The sequence below is a fragment of the Macrotis lagotis genome, chromosome 5 (assembly GCF_037893015.1).
Source record: "Macrotis lagotis isolate mMagLag1 chromosome 5, bilby.v1.9.chrom.fasta, whole genome shotgun sequence".
Classification (NCBI taxonomy): domain Eukaryota; kingdom Metazoa; phylum Chordata; class Mammalia; order Peramelemorphia; family Peramelidae; genus Macrotis; species Macrotis lagotis.
Window position 1 is genome coordinate 141,584,940 of NC_133662.1, and position 19,277 is coordinate 141,604,216.

Consider the following 19,277-nt stretch of genomic DNA (forward strand, 5'->3'; position numbering starts at 1 on the left):
TTATATTATTTATATTACTGTTTAGAACTTTTAAAAATACAAGCTTCTTTTTAGCTCCTAATAGTTAAACCCTAGTGATAATGAAAAAAAAAATGAGGAAGAGAAAACAACTGAGAAAAGAACCAAGAGAAAACAGTTTTTAAAACACAGAAAAATATCCAGGACCAGAGTGGAAATCAGGAAGAAATGTGACTGAGAGATTGTGAAGGTTTGAGAACTGAGAAAAGAACCACTGAATTTGGCAGTCACGTAATCACTAGCAACTTTTAAGTAAGCATTAAGCACTTTTAGTTGACTAATGAACTCAGAAGCCAGATTGCATAGGTTTGAGAAATGAGGGGAAAGCCAAGTAAGCCATTTTTGTTCTAGAAGATTTACTGAAAAAGGAGAGAAACATTAGCTTGAGGGGAATGATAGTCTATTTTTTTTTAAGAATGAGGAAGGAAGTTTGGTGTGACCATAGGGATGAAGGAACTAATAAATGAGGATGGAAGAGAGAGGGGAGATGGCTGTATGCTGGAGTATATGAGAGTTATATAAATTAAGTAGGGAAAAGGCAAGCATCAAGTTTTTAAATAACAAATAAAACCCCATTATTCAAATGAGGAATGTGGTTTTAACCTCGTTAATTCCTACATAATTTAATTCCTTGTTATAATTTAGAATTCTATTCATATAGTTCTTCTCTAAAGCATTTGCTAAACAAATTAATGTAAAAAAAGTTTTGAGATGAAAATATCTACTGTAAGAAAAATTATTTTAAAATAATTTAATAGTATTCAATCAATTCTGGTAAATATTAAATGCCTACACTAGGAATACAAAGATTTTTTAAAAAGATAGATATGGGGGTGGCTAGGTGGCACAGTGGACAGAGCACCAGCCCTGGGGTCAGGAGTACCCAAGTTCAAATCCAGCCTCAGACACTTAATAATTACCTAGCTGTGTGGCCTTGCATAAGCCACTTAACCCCATTGCCTTACAAAAAAAAAAACTAAAAAAAAAGATAGATATGTATGTGTATGTGCATCCCTATTCTAAGAAAGTAATTTCAATGTGAGCGGAATGAAAAAGCAATCTATTACAAATATGGGAGAGAATTAGCACAAATATATGGGACCAGAAGAGAGCAGGAAGAGACTGGGGAATGACAAGGCGTCCAGTTTGAGTGAAACAGAACGTAGGTAGAGGGTAGTTTTCCAAAATATGGCAGAAAAGGAGATCTGTATGCAATTCATTTCTGGGGATAAATCACTCTTATTTATTAAAGCATGGATTGTGGAATCTCTTTTGAAAGTGGTGATTGAATTATTTTAATTATTGGAAAACAATTATATTTTAAAGTTCTATACTTCAAATTAACTTTTTTACTTATAAACTACTTTACTTTTAATGAATTCAAAATAATGAAAAGGTTTACTTTTGTGAAAAAAGATTTCTAGGTAAACTGAGTTGTTAAATGGAATTTCTATGTAAAATAGAAAGATTACACTGTATCCCTTTATTTTTAAAGAGGAAAAGAGTCAAGAAACTGGATCCAAGATAATTCAAATTATCTTTATTTTGGCTGCATAGTTACATTTCACTAAATTAGTTAATTTTATTTCCAATTAAATTCTCATAGTTTGCCATGTAAACAGTGCATTCACTATTAAACTGCTGTACAAGAACATTATAAAATACAGAATCAGAATAGAAAGAATTCACTTTACAATATTTCAGATAACTGCACTAAAATAACATTGATTAAAAAGGCTAGTGGGTTCATTGGCAAAACACTCAATTCCCATTCAAATGAAGGATGGTTAAAAAAATGGCACAAATGAGAAAGAGTAAAACAATTAAATGAGAGCAAACTAATCCGCGTGTTAGTTAATGATAGCAATTTTTATCCACATAGTCACTGCCAGTCAGATATGAGGGATGGTAAGAAGCTACCAAAAAACTTGTTGCTGTTTTCTGAGTAGTCAGTTATTCAGTGAGTTGAGCTCTCTGGGATCAAAAAATTATCAGCTATAGTATTTTCACAATTTTTTTCTCCAAATTCACAGTAAACATTTACAAAGATTATACTTCTTCAAATAGAATTAAGAGCTAAACACAGTCTATGTCATCAACACCACCCTTCATTGTAGAGGTATTTAACAGGAATGCTACAGCAATTGCTTAATAAATACACATTAGAAATACAAGACAAATTAAGAATGTGCCCATATATTGTTTTTTCAGAGATAATAAAGTATCAAAAGAATGGATCATCCAAGAAAGAGTATGTTGGCATTTTAAGTCTTGAACAAAGCAGCACAGAGGTCAGTTAAACAATTTTTAAAGTTATTTGATAATATTTTCTCCACTAGCCCAAACTGAAATAAAAAGCACATATTTTCCTTGGGCCAACAAAAAGGTACAAGTATGTACAGCAATAGAGATGCACACATAACACGAGTTTTTAATAACAAAAACTAACAGTAAATAACTTAAACAATGGACTGATAGCAAATTTGAATATGGACAAAAATTCAGGAATTGCTAAATTGAAGAATATCAGCAGATAAATTTAGAAAACATTTTAATATTAGAAAATATTTTATTTAAATCAAAGGAAACTTCCCCTCAAATAAAAATACCAAAGTATGGATACCATCATTTACTGAACAGCTACACAATGATAAAAACTACAATTAAAGGAATTTTCCTACATAATTTAGATGATGTAGTGCAACAATGCCCTTCTTTTAATTTTGTTTCAAAGATCCCCAAATGATGAGTCCAACAATCACCAATCCAATGACAACAATAAAAATGCAAATGCACAGAGTTTTTCGGGACTTGCGCTGCAGGTAGGAAAAAAACAAAACAACACAAGATGAAAACAGTCATCCTGTGGTTTACTTTGTAAACCTAACATATAGTCTTAACTGTATGCAACTAACAGAAAAATACACCTCACATATTGATCAAGCATATAATCCCTTATTGTAACTAACAAAAAAATAAATCTCATATGTGAATCCTGTCTTATTTGGAGAAAAGATGACTTTATTATTATTTATTTCTTCAACAACTCTTCAATTTCTGTATTGCTATTTTTTAACAGAAAATGCTTCAATAAAAATTACAATCAAGTTTTACTGGCATCATTTGTTTTTTACATTTTTTTTAATCTAGGAAACACTTGAGAAAAGAGTTCATAAACTTCATGATTGTGTTGAAATTCCCTTTATTCTTAAATTTAGGTATTGGTTAAATAAGCATAAGAATAGACATTTACTTAATATGATAAATATTAGACCTCAGACTAATGTTATCTGTAATGGAGAAACACTAGATACTCTTCCTAAAACATCAGGCATATAAAGCAAAGTGTCCATTGTCAGTAGCATATTTGTTCTTGTTATAGAAATATTAGCTATAGTGATAAAATAAAAGGAAAAAGCATTGACAAAGAAGAAATAAAATTATTGTCATCTGAAGACAACATAATAGTATATCTAGAGAATTCTAGACATTGAATGAAAAAAATTAACTGAAACAATAACTTCAATAAAGTATCAGGATATGAGCACCCATAAAAATCAGTAGCCTTTTTATTTATTAATAAACAAAATGAATCAAGGGGAATTTTTATAAAAAAATTCATTCAAAATAACTAAAAAATTTATAAAATCCTAGAAAAATCAACCTATCAATGCAGATTTAGGACTTAAATTAATAGAACTAAAAAATTATAGAAGGAAGACTTAATAGGAAAAATATAAACTGTTTCGCTAGACCATGTTAAACTACTAAATGATAATGCAGTTACCTAAATTACAGGCCTAGTGTTGTGCCAATAAGGAGTTTCATTTGAAAGAATAAAAGCTCAAGAATGTCAAGAAGAAGAAATCAACAAAAAGTAGAAATGATGGGGACCTAATAAGATCAGATTTCAACCTATACTTTCATGAAAGAATCATCAGAAGTAGTTGATACTGGTTCACAAATAGAAAGCTTGATCAGTGGAACAGATTAGAAATGAAAAGGAAAGCAACTTTGAAAATCTTTCTAACTCCAATCAATGTAGTGAGCAATCATGACTTCACTTCAGAGGATGGATAATGAAATATTTCTTCCATCTTTTGGCAAAGATGTGATAGACAAGGAGTTCAGGACAAGACATATATTTTTAGAAATGGCCAATGTGTTAAGAGGATTTGCTTGACTATGTTTGTTACAGGACAGGATTTCTATTTGGGGACAGGAAGTGAATAAGTAGGAAGTGATACAGCTGCAAAGAAAATAGATATCAATAAAGCATAAAAAAAGAAAAGTTCTGAATGTGACAACTTCATTACTGCCTACTCAAAAGTAAAGCATACTTTATAAAAATGCATTAAGTAAAAGTTCATAGTTTCACATACAATAATTTTGTTCACCTTTGTATATTATATTTTTGTTTGATATTCTCATTTAAAAAATAAATTAATTAATTGTCAATTAAATGCCATTATAAAATTTCATATTAACTTTTACATTTAATTTAAGAAATTACTTAAGAATAAGTGCTTTCCTTTAAAATATTAGCATTGCACGACAAGGCAGAGAGAAGTATAGGAGGAAAGAATCATGTGAATCATGGAAACCAAAGGCCTAAATTCTGGCCCAAGAGCAGGCAAAAAACTGTATTGACAAAACATCATTTTTTTCTACTGTAAATATAACATTCTTGGCAAAGTTCCTTCTACCAACACTACAGAAAGTCAAATTGAAATCCACAAATAAAAGTACAAAACAAAAATTTCTACATGATATATCAGACAGCATAAGATATTATGGGATGCCCTTTCCCATGTCCACAGTTAGGCATTGTATTCCATTTCTTCAATCTGAGTTTAGAAAGATTTCCATATTCTTCTATGTCTTCACATATCACAACAACATGCAGGCATCATTTTTCTCATTTTTGAAAGGAATAGAAATTGTTAATTTACTCCAAGGAGAATAGGAAGGCCACAAAGGCCAAATATAAATCTTTAAATTATAAGAATTTTCAGAATTACAGATACAATTACTTTTTCCTTCTTCCCTGCCCCTAAAAGTACCAAATGTGTTGTTAGATTCAGTGAATTCTCCAAAATTCTTTTTATTTCATAAAATTCTATCATTTGGTAAGATCAGAGACATGATGAGAATATATGAAGAAACAATAATATTTTAGGAGATCATGGTCTTAAATCACCCTCATTTCATTTCAGTTTCTCTTTTCAGTTACTAAACTTCAAGACTACAAACAGGTTTCTATTATATTTCCAATTTCACTAGAGAAAGTCCTTGGTTACTGTTGTAATAAGGATTTATAGCAACTTTCAAATCTCTGACATTAGAACAGAGTAGATTTCACAGCAGAGTAGATTCAAAATCAGGAATTTATTAAAAAAGAAAAGCCTTCTCCTTTCCAGGTTCAATACACTATAGAGGTTCCTCCCAAAGTTTTCCTTCCAGAATTGCTTTTAGGTTTTATTTTTTTTTTTTGCAAGGCAATGAGGTTAAGTGGCTTGCCCAAGGCCACACAGCTAGGTAATTATTAAGCGTCTGAGGTCAGATTTGAACTCAGGTACCCCTGATTCCAGGGCTGGTGCTGTATCCACTGCACCACCTAGCTGCACCCCCAGAATTGCTTTTAATCACTCAGAGAATTGGTTTTACTTGAAGGCACTGGAATATGTTTGCTTTTACTTGAAGTCACTGGAATATTCTTGCTTTTTAAATAAAAGAATTGTTAGGTTGAACCCTAGGGTATTGAATGTAGCATTGTACCAGATGCAAAATCTTAAATGAGAAAAAACCTCCAATAAACAAATATTGCCTTCTCACTAGTCATTTTTTAGGATTCTCTAGGAGCGAATCTCTCAAATTACAATATAACTCTTTGCATATATACATATATATGTATATATATATGTATATATATATGTATATATATGTATATATATATGTATATATATATGTATATATATATGTATATATATATACATATATATATACATATATATATATACATATATATATATATATATCGGAATTCAGACCCTCAAGTTCCAATGATTCACTGAGGTTCTACTCTTCCACTTTTACTTCATCCTCTCTCAGGGATTCTAGAATCTATGTAGAGTAATCTTGAAAGTGGTGGTGGTGGTGGTGGTGGGATGTTAAACATGAACTAGTAAGATGTTCACTCTTCACTAACCAAACTAATAATAGTTGTTTGGCTCCACACTGTCAGCCAGTGTGCTTTCTGAAAAACCCAGAGGAATCACTCAGAGAGTGCAGTAATCTCATTAGTCACTCAGGTTATTAAACAATGCTGAGGGTGTCATCTTTAGACCCAAAGACACACACCATAAAAGGAAGGAGAGAAAAATTAAGAGTAGAAAGAAGAAAGTAGAGAGGAGAAAGGGAAGGGGAGAAAAGAGACAAATGAAGGTAGTTCATTGACATGGAGTAGTAGAAAGCCACCTGTATTTGCTAGAGTTAAATGAGCTACCCTTGTCTTGAGTTATAAAGGTAATTCAATTTTTTATTCCAACCAGTCACTACTATTTTTGATAACTATGCCTAAAATTAGCAATTCTGTTCATGTCATTAAAAAGAACTGACTGACCAGTCCTTTTCCCCATTCCATTAAACTCTAAATCCCCCTTAAGTATTTTTTAAAGTTTGCTTTTAAAAAATATTTTAGAAAGATTAATATTTGATAGTATAACATTAAAATATGTGAGTTTGCATTGTTACCTGATAATCTGCAGCCCTTGATAGCTGTTGGTTTGCCTGCTGGATATGGACCTCAGCATTTTCTACATTGGCTTCTATGCTATCTTTAGGAAAAAACAAAGACATGTAGACATTAATCACGCTCTCCAAATGTATAATTCCAATTCTAGATTGGACCCAAGCATTCCTTTTCATTCAACCAAGATCACTGACATCTTTGATTTCCTTACTTTTTAAATTTTTTATTTATTTAAGGCAACAGGATTAAGTGACTTGTCCAGAGTCATACAACTACGTAATTATTAAGTGTTTGAAGCCACATTTGAACTCAAGGTCTCCTAACTCCAGGGCCAGTGCTCTATCCACTGTACCACCTAGCTGCCCCTCATGACAGTAGCTTTTTCTTTTTGTTGTTTCTTCATCTAGGTAATTATAAGTGTCTGTGTCTGAATTTGAATTCAGGTCCTCTTGAATCCAGGTCTGGTAATCACTGATTTTCAAAAGCAGCAGTTTTCCTCAAAGTTAACCTAAGTTTGAGGGGATTTCAGTTTCTCATTTTCAAAATCTAGACATTACTGTTTATCACTGACATGCCTCAAGGTCAATACTGAATAAAGTGAATAAATAAAAATATGATCATTTAGTCTTGTAATGGAATTCTACTTCTCAGTCTACCAGTCTCTAGTAATCCTCCCAAAATAGAATATCAAATGTGGTAATTAATATCAGGATTCATCACCACCTGGAACCTAACTATTTATTCACATCTCTTTCCCATCATTTAAGTGTTTATTGAGTAGAAATGAAATAACAATTCCTCCTCAAAATGTTACCGCACTCAGGACAAAGAAAATATGTACAAAATCTGTATCGTTCCCTGGTTTTTAATAATAATAGCTATAAAAGCAGCATTTATATAGCACTTTAAGATTTATAAAGTACTGTACAATATATTATATGATTTTTTTAAGGACTAAATGTCTGCCCATTAAATATGGTCTATTTCAGATGGCAAATTCCTGAATTCTATTTAGTTTGCTCTCTCTCTCTCTCTCTCTCTCTCTCTCTCTCTCTCTCTCTCTCTCTCTCTGTCGTGTGTGTGTGTGTGTGTGTGTGTGTGTGTGTGTGTGTGTCTAAAATTATTATTTAAAAGCCACAGGAAATTCTGTCATTCACCATTCATCTGGTATTTATTCTAAGACTAATCCTATAAATTTTGGGGATTATTTTCCCTCTGTCCTGCTGAGGTGGCAAAAGGGAGCTATAGTGATCGAATTTAATGTTTTTAAGTCACACATCAAGAGTGAATGTTGAATAAGGTGATACCAAAAAGAAATTGGATCAGCTCTTGAATCATACATTAGATTGAAGAGTAGGGATGGATGAAACCTCAGCTCATTTAGTCTAATGCTTTTATTTACAGATGAGGAAACTGAATCCCCAAGAAATAAAGTGAGTTGTCAAGATCTACCAGGTAGTGAATAGTACAGGCAGATTTCAAACTCAGGACCTTTGATTCCAAATCCAATCTCCTTTTTTTCTATATCATATTACCTCTAATACATATCTTTTATATAATGGGAACTATATCAGTTATAGGAATTTAACAAAAGTAACTTAATTTAAAAATCATCTGAAAGCAACAAAAATAATTTGTTTATTTTTAAACTACAAATGTGGTTTAAAAGAAAAGGGGAAAGCGGTAACTAGGTAGTGCAGTGGATAAAGCACTGGCCCTTGAGTCAAGAGGACCTGAGTTCAATCCAACCTCAGACATTTAATAATTACCTAGCTGTGTGACCTTGGATAAGTCACTTAACCCATTGCCTTGTAAAAACAAGACAAAAAACAAAAGGAAAGGAGGAAAATGCACATGAATAAAAAAATTCTCTCAAAAGAAATGTTGGATTACTCCCAGTTTTCCTATAGATTCTTTTTTTTTAAAAAATTATGTATTTAAGGCAATGGGGTTAAGAGTGACTTGCCCCAGGTCACCTAGCTACACAATTATTAAGTGTTTGAGGTAAGATTTGAACTCACGTCCTCCTGGGTTCTATAGGTTCTATAGGGCTGGTGCCCTATCCTCTATGCCTTTCCTATAGATTCCTAGTCAGGGTGAATAGAACAAAATTAATTGTTAGGTCAAGTCAAGTCAAATTGAGGTTGGGATAGGGGCAGGGGGCAGGGGCTTGGAGACCTGACTCGGAGCGACTTAAAGTCAGCTAATTTTGTGCTCTCTTAGCAGCAGCAGCAACAGCAGGAGCAAAAAGGTTCCCTCACTAGGTATCCTTTCTAATATTTTTCTCTATTGAAAGCAATAATTAGCAGTGACTCCAAAAAAAATAAGCCCAAACAAAGTCTGTTCTCATACATGCAAAGTGCTGGAACTAAACAGCAAAGTCAACATAGAGTCCTGTGAGGTTCAGAAATGAGGTTGTTATATTGCCCCAGTGGAACCAAGGGAGAGGGAAAAAAAGTAAAACTGGGGAAGAAACCATTTGTAAAGTCAACCTTACGTTGACACATCTAAATTACATGTACTTACCTATCACATCTCCTTGTTCATGAATCATCATTCCTAAATCCTTAAATATTTCATTTATATCCATAATATCAGCCTGATGAAGGAAGAATATAGTAGTTGATTATAAAAGAAATTAAGACAACCTCATACTACCTATTCCTTTCTCTTGCCCCACCTCCCATAAAATATACACAAACATTTGTACATCAATATATATATACCCCAAACCTGTAATAACCTAAATAATTCAAAGGGCAAAAAATTACTACTTTACTGAATAATTGAGAATAATTGAGAAACTACTCATCTAGAGTAGCAACTATCAAACTTTTTGGTTGTGGGATAGCTTTACACTTTTAAAAATACTGAGGACCCAAAAGAATGTCTGTTAATGTGGGTTATATCTATCCATATTAACTATATTAATACGAATATAGCACTCAGAATTTCCTCTAAGATTATAAACAATTCACTCTGTATAGATACAACCAGGTCCTCATTACTGTGAATAATTTATCCCTTTAAGTAGTCACATCATTCATTCAAATTCACATTGCATATTCCCATTGGGCTTGAACCAACTACCATAGGTACATAATTATAACTTTATTATACATCTAAATATATGCAATCACTTCAGAGAACTCATTGTTTGCCCATAAAAAGGACCTATACATATCTTCTTTGTATATAGTTGCTTGCAGTTATCTCTTTTCCATTAGACTATGAGCAACTTGAAGGGAGAAATTATCTTTGCTTTTTTGTATGTCCTCAGGGTTTAGCATATGGTAGGGCTTAATAAATACTTTGCTGTTATTGTTGTCGAAGATGCAAAAGCAGACCATCTAGGATATGATTTATCAGGGAACTCCATAGAACAACACAGGTTGCTGCCCATCTATGAATTAGATGAAGCCAATACATGTAGAGACTAAGTGATTCAATCAGGGTCACAAATTTACTACTAACAGTAAGATTGAATCTTAAGTCTTACTGATTCTAAGCTAGATGCCTCTATAATGAATTAAGGATAAGGTAATTCATTGGTAATTATTTTAATCTGATTACTTTAAGGTAATTGGTACATTTAAAACATAATTCATTAGAGGATCATCATCATCATCATCATGATCCTGACAGTTCAGATTTATATATAGTACTTTGGGTCTAAAAAGATCCAAATGATGATTAGAGATCTCTAATCTAATCTAATTAGATGATCTCTAATCCTCCTATGTATTTTTCAAGTGAATAAATAGAAATTCAGAAGATAAATGGTTTGTCCAAATTCATCTGAGTACTAAGTAGAGATGACATCTGAGGCCATGTCCTTTGATTCAAAGTTCAGTACTCTTTTCAGTATATTATAGTCTATGTGTTATCTTACAAGGACTTTAATTACTTTTTATTAATAAAACTAAGACACAGAAAGCCATAAAATTCCCCATAGCATAATCCATTCCTCTTTTATTGTGTAAAGGTTTCCAAACAAGAATATTCAATTTAATCTAGTAGAGGGCACCTAAGTACACACATACACTTCTTTCCTTAAAGTTCTGACTCAGATACAAGTTTCTTCAAGAATTTCTTCTAAGGACTCTCTCCACTAGATTTTCCCCATTTTCTCACTTCAAATTTCTCAAATAATTCTCTGGAAATCTCTTCTGTCTTTATTAAGTTTTACTCTATATAATGAGTAAAAATGGATTCTACCAGAGGTCATTTGAAAAATTTTTATATATTATTGTAACTTAGTTAAGTTATACACATATATAAGGCACCATTGTACTGAATAATTTGCAGCACTATGACAGCATATATACATATAGGAAGTAATAAAAAATTATATGGTTCCAGATTCAAAGTAATCCAATATAGGTCATGATATTAGGAACTAACAAAACTCCATAGACTTTCCCTTTGTACGTATTCCACACAATTATTTTCTTGTGGTTCTAAATCAATAGGGGCTACTGTACTCAGCTGAGTGAAGAATAGCTAATAACTTGACCCTTGCATTTTTTCCACAAATGTCCTATGATATTTCATCTTTTGTCTAAGTATGACTTACTTTTCTAAGAAAAATGGTCCATTTCTTCGAAAAGGAATGATTTTGATGTCTATACTTTAAAGGTGACTTATGTTTTTCCTTGACATCATTTCCTGTCCTCTTAAATCACTGCTCATGTATAAGGTAATGAAACAGCCCTAGGAAGACCTAACTACAAGTAGACTTATCTACTACAGATGAAGAGGACAGCATATCTTACTTCAAGTTGCCTAATGGAAGATTCTCTCTCTTGAATAAGGTGGAGATCATCTTCTGTAATGTCTTCATCCTGCAGCTGAGCTTGGGGTTGAGTTTGACTAGAGAAAGAGAGAGGGAAAACATAGGTTGGATTTAGAAGAGAAAAAAACTAGACTCATTTTATTTTTGAAGATTTACTAGCTTAAAATTGTTTATATGAAAGTTTTTTAACAAAATGTAAACATTAAAAATGACAAATTGACTTGTCTCTTCACTGATTACATATTATTATACTTCAATCAATATTCATCTTAGTCTCATTTTTAGGATTCTAAAAAGTACATTTAAAAAGATTTGGTTATCAGTTGTCAATAAAAATTAATTTATGTCTTACAAATTTCCACTAAAACAAAATGCTTTTCAGTAAAGATTCTCACTTACCTTTCCCAAGACACAAGATTTCTATCTTTAGAACTATCTTCAGGAAATCCACCCTGTATGATTTAATGTTAAACGGAATGTGAAAGGGAAAAAGAAGAAGAAGGGGGGAAAAAAGGAAGGAAAAATTATAGTTCTTTTACTAAAGTTATTATTAAACAGACACTTAATATACATTGCTATAAACAGATTTTTTTTGAATTTGCCATGCTATTAAAAGAAATACAAAAAAATTAACTTAGCAATGTATGCATAACATATGTTATACAGAACAAATGATAATTACTAATTGGCTAAATTAGAGTACTTTTCTTGAATCCATTTACCATCATTGGTAATGCTACTTCTATACATATTCTAAGACAATTTAAAATCAGATTAACCAAAAAACCCCAAAGAAATAAAATTAGATTAACTGAAATGTTTGAGGTTTATTTTGGATTCCTAATCTATCAAAAGAATTCTTTATGATTATATTAATTTTAATTGTATCTAGGAAACATCTTTACTCATTTATGTGAAAATTTTTCATAGCATTAATTTCAGAGAGGCAAATGTTAACATCATTGGTTTCATGCCAAAAACTTCATTGGAAAATTCACATTTTGAAATGAACCATATCCATGCAGGAGGTGTCCTTTGAAGAGCAAACTAAATGAAGAATTCTGAAACGTACTGATAGTGAAGCAGACATAAAAATTACAAAATGCATTCTCTTCCCTTGAATCTATAATTAGGCAGGGAAGAGGAAAAAAAATAAAGGAAAACAAAAGGCTTCTACATTTAGGATATACTTAGTTCACATGCTTCAGAATCTGACTAACTTCAGAATTTGCCAAAGAATGGATTTATCAAAATCTTCACATTGCATGTGGTAGGTACTCAATAAACTTTTTCTGAATAAATGAATTGTTTGTAAAACACAAAATGATTAAGGACTGATACAGATACTAAGTAATCCTTAGAAAGGATCATGATATTTATATTCTAACCATGAATTTTCAGATACTTACAGAGACCCTAGAGCTGGCTCTTACTCTGGCAACAAAATCTTTCTCTTTTTCAGCAGCTTGTCTTTGGACCTTCTGGAAGTTTGTTAATGAAGCTGTGAATTCAGCAACTAAGCGATCTTTCTGTATTTTCCTTTGACGCTGCAGAAAAGAGAAATAGTACAAGAATTAAGCTGTCCAGTCTACAAGATGTGCTAACATTTTGTTATGTCTTTTGTTTTTTACTATTTCATGTTCATATTTAATCATCTAATGGAGTAACTTTTCACTAATAAGGTGAAAAACAATTCTTAAGAGGATGATGTCATTGTTTAGCTTTGTAATATTCCCAGCACCTAGCACATTACTTTGTATGTAATAAGAATTTAGTAAATGTTGAATGAAGAAGTGAATGAATGGCTTTTATTAGTATCTCCATGTGATATACATTTACAGGTTGCTCAGTTGCCAACCTGACGTTTACTACAAAGATAGTTTTAACAGTGGATAGAGTGCTGGGTCTTGAATCAGGATCATTTAAGTCCAAATCTGACTTCAAGTAGTGTCTGGCATATGGGCATTCTATAAATATTTATTTCTTTCCCTTTCCCTAGATAAAACAGTGAATAGAGTGTTGGAAGATCTAAGTTCAAATTCTGCTTCAGACACTAGCTGTTTGTCCCTAGTTACTTAACCTCTGAGGTCTTAGTATCCTCTTTGAGAAAATGAAAATAATAATTGCATCTACCCCACAGATTTACTGTGAGGATCAAATGTAATGACTTGTAAAACTCTTTGTAAACAAATTTTCTATGTAAAAATTTATTGACACTACAAAATGTTTTAATCACCCTTTTTTTGGCAAGGCAATGGTGTTAAGTGACTTGTCCAAGGTCACACCGCTGAGGCCACATTTGAACTCCAGGGCTGATGCTCTATCCACTGCACCACCTAGCTGCCCCTAAGCACCTTTTCTTAAAGACAAACACTAAACAAATTTCTCTTGGTGACACCTTCCAAGTCACATTAAAAGACACAAAGCAAAATAGAAAAAAAATGAATCTGTAAGGCTTGTATAAGAAAGCATTTGGAGAACCTAAACAGGAAGCATCATGCATATGTTAATTAAGGTTAATACTTAGAAAGAAGTTTGTTTTTTTTTCTCTCTCCGAACTAACCCGGAACATTTTTTAAAAATTTGTGGTCAATTTGCTATTAAAACAAATTTTAACATGTTTTAATAATTTATTTTATTGTAAATATATTACCAGCATGTCTAAAAGCTCATACCTGTTCACTTGGGGTTGTGGGCAGAGATCCAAATTCTTTTATGTACTTATCTGTTTCTTTGGCAAGTTGGTTTGTATACTGTTGCTTCTGTTGTCTAGTGAGAAAAACAAAATTATTAGCTAAAGAATTCATAGATTTATTCAAATGTATTCAAAGAATACATACACATTTAAAGAATACATACAAATAAAACTTAAAGAATACATTTAAGTCAACAACTCTGCCACACAAACCAACTCCAATAAATGGTTTTCTACTGAAGGATTGTTTGAAGATGTCCCTAAAAGATCTAATAAATGATAGAGTGGCCAATCTGCTTAAGGTTATTAGTCACTGCAAGATGATATAAAAACTAGTCAGTAACCTGAGAACATAGAACATCCGAAGGGGCAATGGTCTTTGAGTTCACCTGGACAAGTTCTGCCATTTTACAGATAAAGAAACCAAGGATCAGATAGGACAAATAACTTATCTGAGTACAAACATCTTGTTAGTTACAAAGCCTGAATTAAAGTTAGACATCCTGACTCACAGTCCAATTCTCTTTGTCCTACATGATTTTCAGAGGAATTGTCTGTTTTAATTTTATTTAATTTATTTTAATATTTACTAATAACTAAAGTTGAATCAATATTATCTATATAGAGCACTGATAATGGCAAAATACAATTTGTAAGCAGATGAGAATTTAGAAAAGAAAGAGTACCTGGAATTGAGACCTAGGATATTAAAAATGAACATTTAGGTAACTTCCTAGATCTTACCTAGTAGTTCTTTTAGTTGGCCAATAGTTCCTACACTCTGGATCTTGCAGTTCAATTTGCCAGAATGAAAACATTCAGGCAGTTTACTGAATTTGTAAAGACCAAACTATTTTGAAATGGATTGAATTATAATGAAAATCATTATGGTACTCAAGGATACAATGAAAATAACTTGCGCTATATTTCTAAAGACTATATTAGAGTTAGACTGACTTAAATGGAAACCATAATGATACTAGAAAATTCAAGGTTATTACATTTATAAGTGCCCATTAACTGTATAATATGTTTATACCTGAGCAGCTGTCCATGGTGCCAGGGAGGTATTTCAGTTGGTTCTAAATGGGGTTCTTGGTAGCTGACAAATGCATTTTAAAGTTGGCTAAAAAGTTTATATGCATTGTCTCAATGAACTGGGGGGAGGAAGTGCTATAAATATTATTTCCATTAAAGGGATGAAGAAACTAAGTTCAAAAAGTTTAAATGACTTGCTCATAGTAGCAAAGATACTGACAAAGAAAGGATTTGAATACAGATCTTTCTGACTCTAAGGTAGCTAGGTGAAACAGTGAATAGAATGCAGAGCCTGGAGTCAGGAAGAACTGAGTTCAAATTCAGCTTCAGACACTTACTAGTTGTGCAAACCTAGAGCAGTCATTTAACCCTGTTTGCCTCAGTTTTCTTATCTGTAAAAATAAATTGTAATGTAAATGCCAAACCATTCTAATATCTTTGTCAAGAAAATGCCAAATGATATCATGAAGAGTTAGACATGACTGAAATGACACCACTACCACAATCACTGCAACAACAACTTCTTAGTCCTAGGTCTAACAATCTATCGGCTATACCATGTGGTTTCATACTTCTGAGAAGTGGCTCTTCAGCTTTTTGTTTAAAAATTTCCAATGAGAGTGAACTTACTATCTTCGGGGCAGCCTGCTTTTATACAGTTCTGTTAGTAAGTTTTTTCTTTACATAGAACTGAAATCTTTTGCTCCAAACTTCTACCACCTAATTGTTTCTACTTTTGTATTCTGAGGCAAAAAAGAACAACCCATGTGCCCCCCTCAAGATTCTTTAAATAGCTATAGAGAGCTATCATGTCCTACTTTAGTTTTTTCATTTCTATTCTTCAACTAAAGAATACCCATTCCTTAAATTAATCCTTAGGTGTAATAATCCCAAGGAAATTCACTATCTACCCCAACCTCCTTATTGACATTTTTACCTTCTTATCAGAAACTTTTATTTGATGTTATAGTCTGGACAGATTTTAAACTGCTTTGAGAATTGTTTCTATTCAAGAGTATTGAACTGTGATTTTAATAAAAGAACTCTTTGTTCAATCTCTCTAGTTATAAATGAAGCCTTGCTCCAAATACAGGATAGTGATGCCAGCATCTTATTTGTATTTGGATAGTTTAATGGTTTAAATCAAGGGTTGGGAACCTTTTTTTCTGCCTAGGGTCAGAATATTTGTTCAATCCAATTCTATCCATTATAAATACTGGAATTTATAACATCATTTATAGGCTATATTTGGTCAAACATTTAATTAAATGACCCCTAAAAAGCTCCTAGATTTACAGAATTGAATCTTCACCTGCAGTTGCCTTGGCAACACCAGAGTCAGAGGTTAACCATCCCTGGTTTAAAGGGATGTTTTTATTGGGGAAAAATGAGAAGAAACCATTTCAAGTACACAAAAAGAGAAGGAGAAAAGAGAGCTTAAGAATATCAGGACAATATAGTTCCTCTGTTCGTTTGCACATAACTTTTTTAAAACTTCAAAAGGTAAAACTTAAAAAAAAAAGAAAACATAACTATATGGGGACCCATGGCTTTCTTTTCATCATTTCCATAAATTCATCATTCTGCAAGATGAGCACAATTCTGAAATTCACACTCTGCTCTTGGGCTCCTCCCTCTCTCTGGTGAAGGTGAAATATGAACGCTCCTTGTAGATATCTTCCATTTAAGGGGTGAAGTATCCAGGGAATTTACCTCATTTTTTTTCTATCCAGTTACTTTGATTTAGGGAAATTCTTCATTTTGCAGATAAGATCAATTCTGAAACTTTCATCTCAGACATTTTCTAACCCTGGCTACATAACTTATGTCTCTGTCTTGGTCACTTCCCCACCCCAATCCCTCCTTTGTATGTATTTTCTTAACCTATTTAGATTGTACCCTTTTCAGAACCAGAAGACCATATTATACATTAATAATGACATTATGTGATGCTTAACTATGATAGTTTTAGCTCTTCTCAACAATACAATGAACAATGACAATTACAAAAGACTTGTGATGGACAATGCCATTCACATTCACATCCAGAAACTATGAAATTTGAGTGTAAAACAAAGCAGATTCTTTTCCCTTTTTACATGTTGTATGTTTTTTTGTTTAGTTTTCCCCCTTTTGTTTGATTCTTCTTTTACAACATGATTAATATGGAAATTAAAAATAATTTTTTTATTTATTTAAGGCAATGGGGTTAAGTGACTTGCCCAAGGTATACAGCGAGGCAATTATGAATTGTCTGAGGCCAGATTTGAACTCAGGTCCTCCTGCCTCCAGGGCTGATGCTCTATCCATTGCTCCACCTAGATGCCCCCATATGAAAATATTTTTAACATGATTGTTATGTGTAACCTATATCAAAGGAGGATAGAGGGAGGGAAAAATGTTGAATTCAAAATTTTATAAAAGTGACTATTGAAAACTATCTTTACATGCAATTGGAAAAAAATAAAATAGAAAAATGTAAGCACTTTGAAGGCAGGGATTATATTTTGCCTTTTTTGTTATCTCTAGTACTTAACATAATTCATGTTTATTGACTATTTTAAGAGGTCTGTTCATTTCATTTGGAATATGTATTATTTTTAAGTGAAAAATGAGTCACTGAGTGAAAATCACTTGATATATAAGCAGCTGAAAATATAGAAATGAGGAGGATGAAAATCCATTGCAGGGAAAGATTGAGGAACCCAGATGTAGAGACAAACTCAGAAAAGAAAGAAAATCATCTTCCCTTAGGGTTATTGATAAAAGCAGTCAACTGACAGAGGAATTTAGCTAAGGGATTTCTGATTAAAGTAAAGTTCAATCCAATTTCATATACTCAAGATTTAATTTAAGAGAGGCAAGACCTTGGAAATGACAATTTTTATTATTTGTTACCTCTTTTAGTTTGACAGGGAAAAGTAGAATTAGGAAAATTAGGTTTTATAACTACTATAAAAGATGTTGAGATTTAATTGGGGTGTAGAATACTGGTGAGTAAAGAACTGTCTAGGCTGGTATGCCTCAATCAGAAGTCAATTTGGGTTGTTTTGCCACTATTTAAACAGAAGAGTATTCTAATAAATAGCTAGCTGGATCTGGGCTATACACCCTAAGGGGGGGGGGGTCAGCTTGATGAATTTTATAGTTCTCTACACATTCTTAACTTTTAAAGGGGACAGTCAATTGAAGTTTCTTTTTTGTCATTTGTAAAGGCTATATCATGTTGGAGACTAGAAGTTTAGAAGATCTACCTTAATGGAGAGTTGTAGGGACCAGCAGAGAAGCTGCTTTGTGTAGTGTAAGGTATTCCTGAGTGACCAATGATATCAAAACCTTAAGTACAGAGTTGTGAAATGAGCTGAGCACATGGGTTTTCTTCCTTCACATGTTTCCCTGTGAGAGCCCAGTAGGTATCTAACCTGCCCCATGGTAGTTAAGTATAGTGGTGGGATAATATAAACTTGGGTTATATGTGGATTATAATGCTTTTATTATTACCATATCTGCTTGAATATAATTATATATGATATCATTTCCTTTGCCTTATTGCTAAGAAGTTTATGTTTAAGATCTAAAAAAATGTTATTATTGCATCTGATATTTGTAAATGGAAATGTATCAGTAAAGATTTAAAAGTTAAACTGATGAATAGAGAGATTATATTGACCCTCAACAAGGTTACCCCTAGGAGAGAATTTAAATGTATTTCATTGGGAAATCAGACTTGATATTGGGTCAACAAGTTGGAGTGATTAAGGCATCTCAGAAGCAGATAACCATGCACCCTAATGAGAGAGGTGAGACAGTACTGAGTAGGTATAGACACTTTACATATACAAATTTGTTATACAGAGTATTTTTGCTCTTTGTGACTGCCCTATCACATTATTGAGTTTTATTCAGATAGTCTACTAAACCCTAGGAATTTTCCCCCCACTAGAACTATCTTACAATACCATTACGTACCATATCTTTCC

The 19,277-nt window shown here is 32.4% G+C and overlaps 1 protein-coding gene across 1 annotated transcript in view; it reads right to left on the reverse strand.

The window, feature by feature from the left end:
* Positions 1-1,543: 1,543 nt before the first annotated feature.
* STX7 (syntaxin 7) overlaps positions 1,544-19,277 on the reverse strand; it is a 60,455-nt gene continuing 42,721 nt past the window's right edge. The window contains exons 4-10 of the mRNA XM_074187606.1: positions 14,240-14,333; positions 12,974-13,111; positions 11,964-12,016; positions 11,545-11,641; positions 9,296-9,368; positions 6,772-6,854; positions 1,544-2,834 (exon numbers count right to left, since the gene is read on the reverse strand). Coding sequence (XP_074043707.1) covers positions 2,736-2,834; positions 6,772-6,854; positions 9,296-9,368; positions 11,545-11,641; positions 11,964-12,016; positions 12,974-13,111; positions 14,240-14,333 — 637 coding nt within the window. The 3' untranslated portion in view covers positions 1,544-2,735. The remainder of the gene's footprint in view (positions 2,835-6,771; positions 6,855-9,295; positions 9,369-11,544; positions 11,642-11,963; positions 12,017-12,973; positions 13,112-14,239; positions 14,334-19,277) is intronic.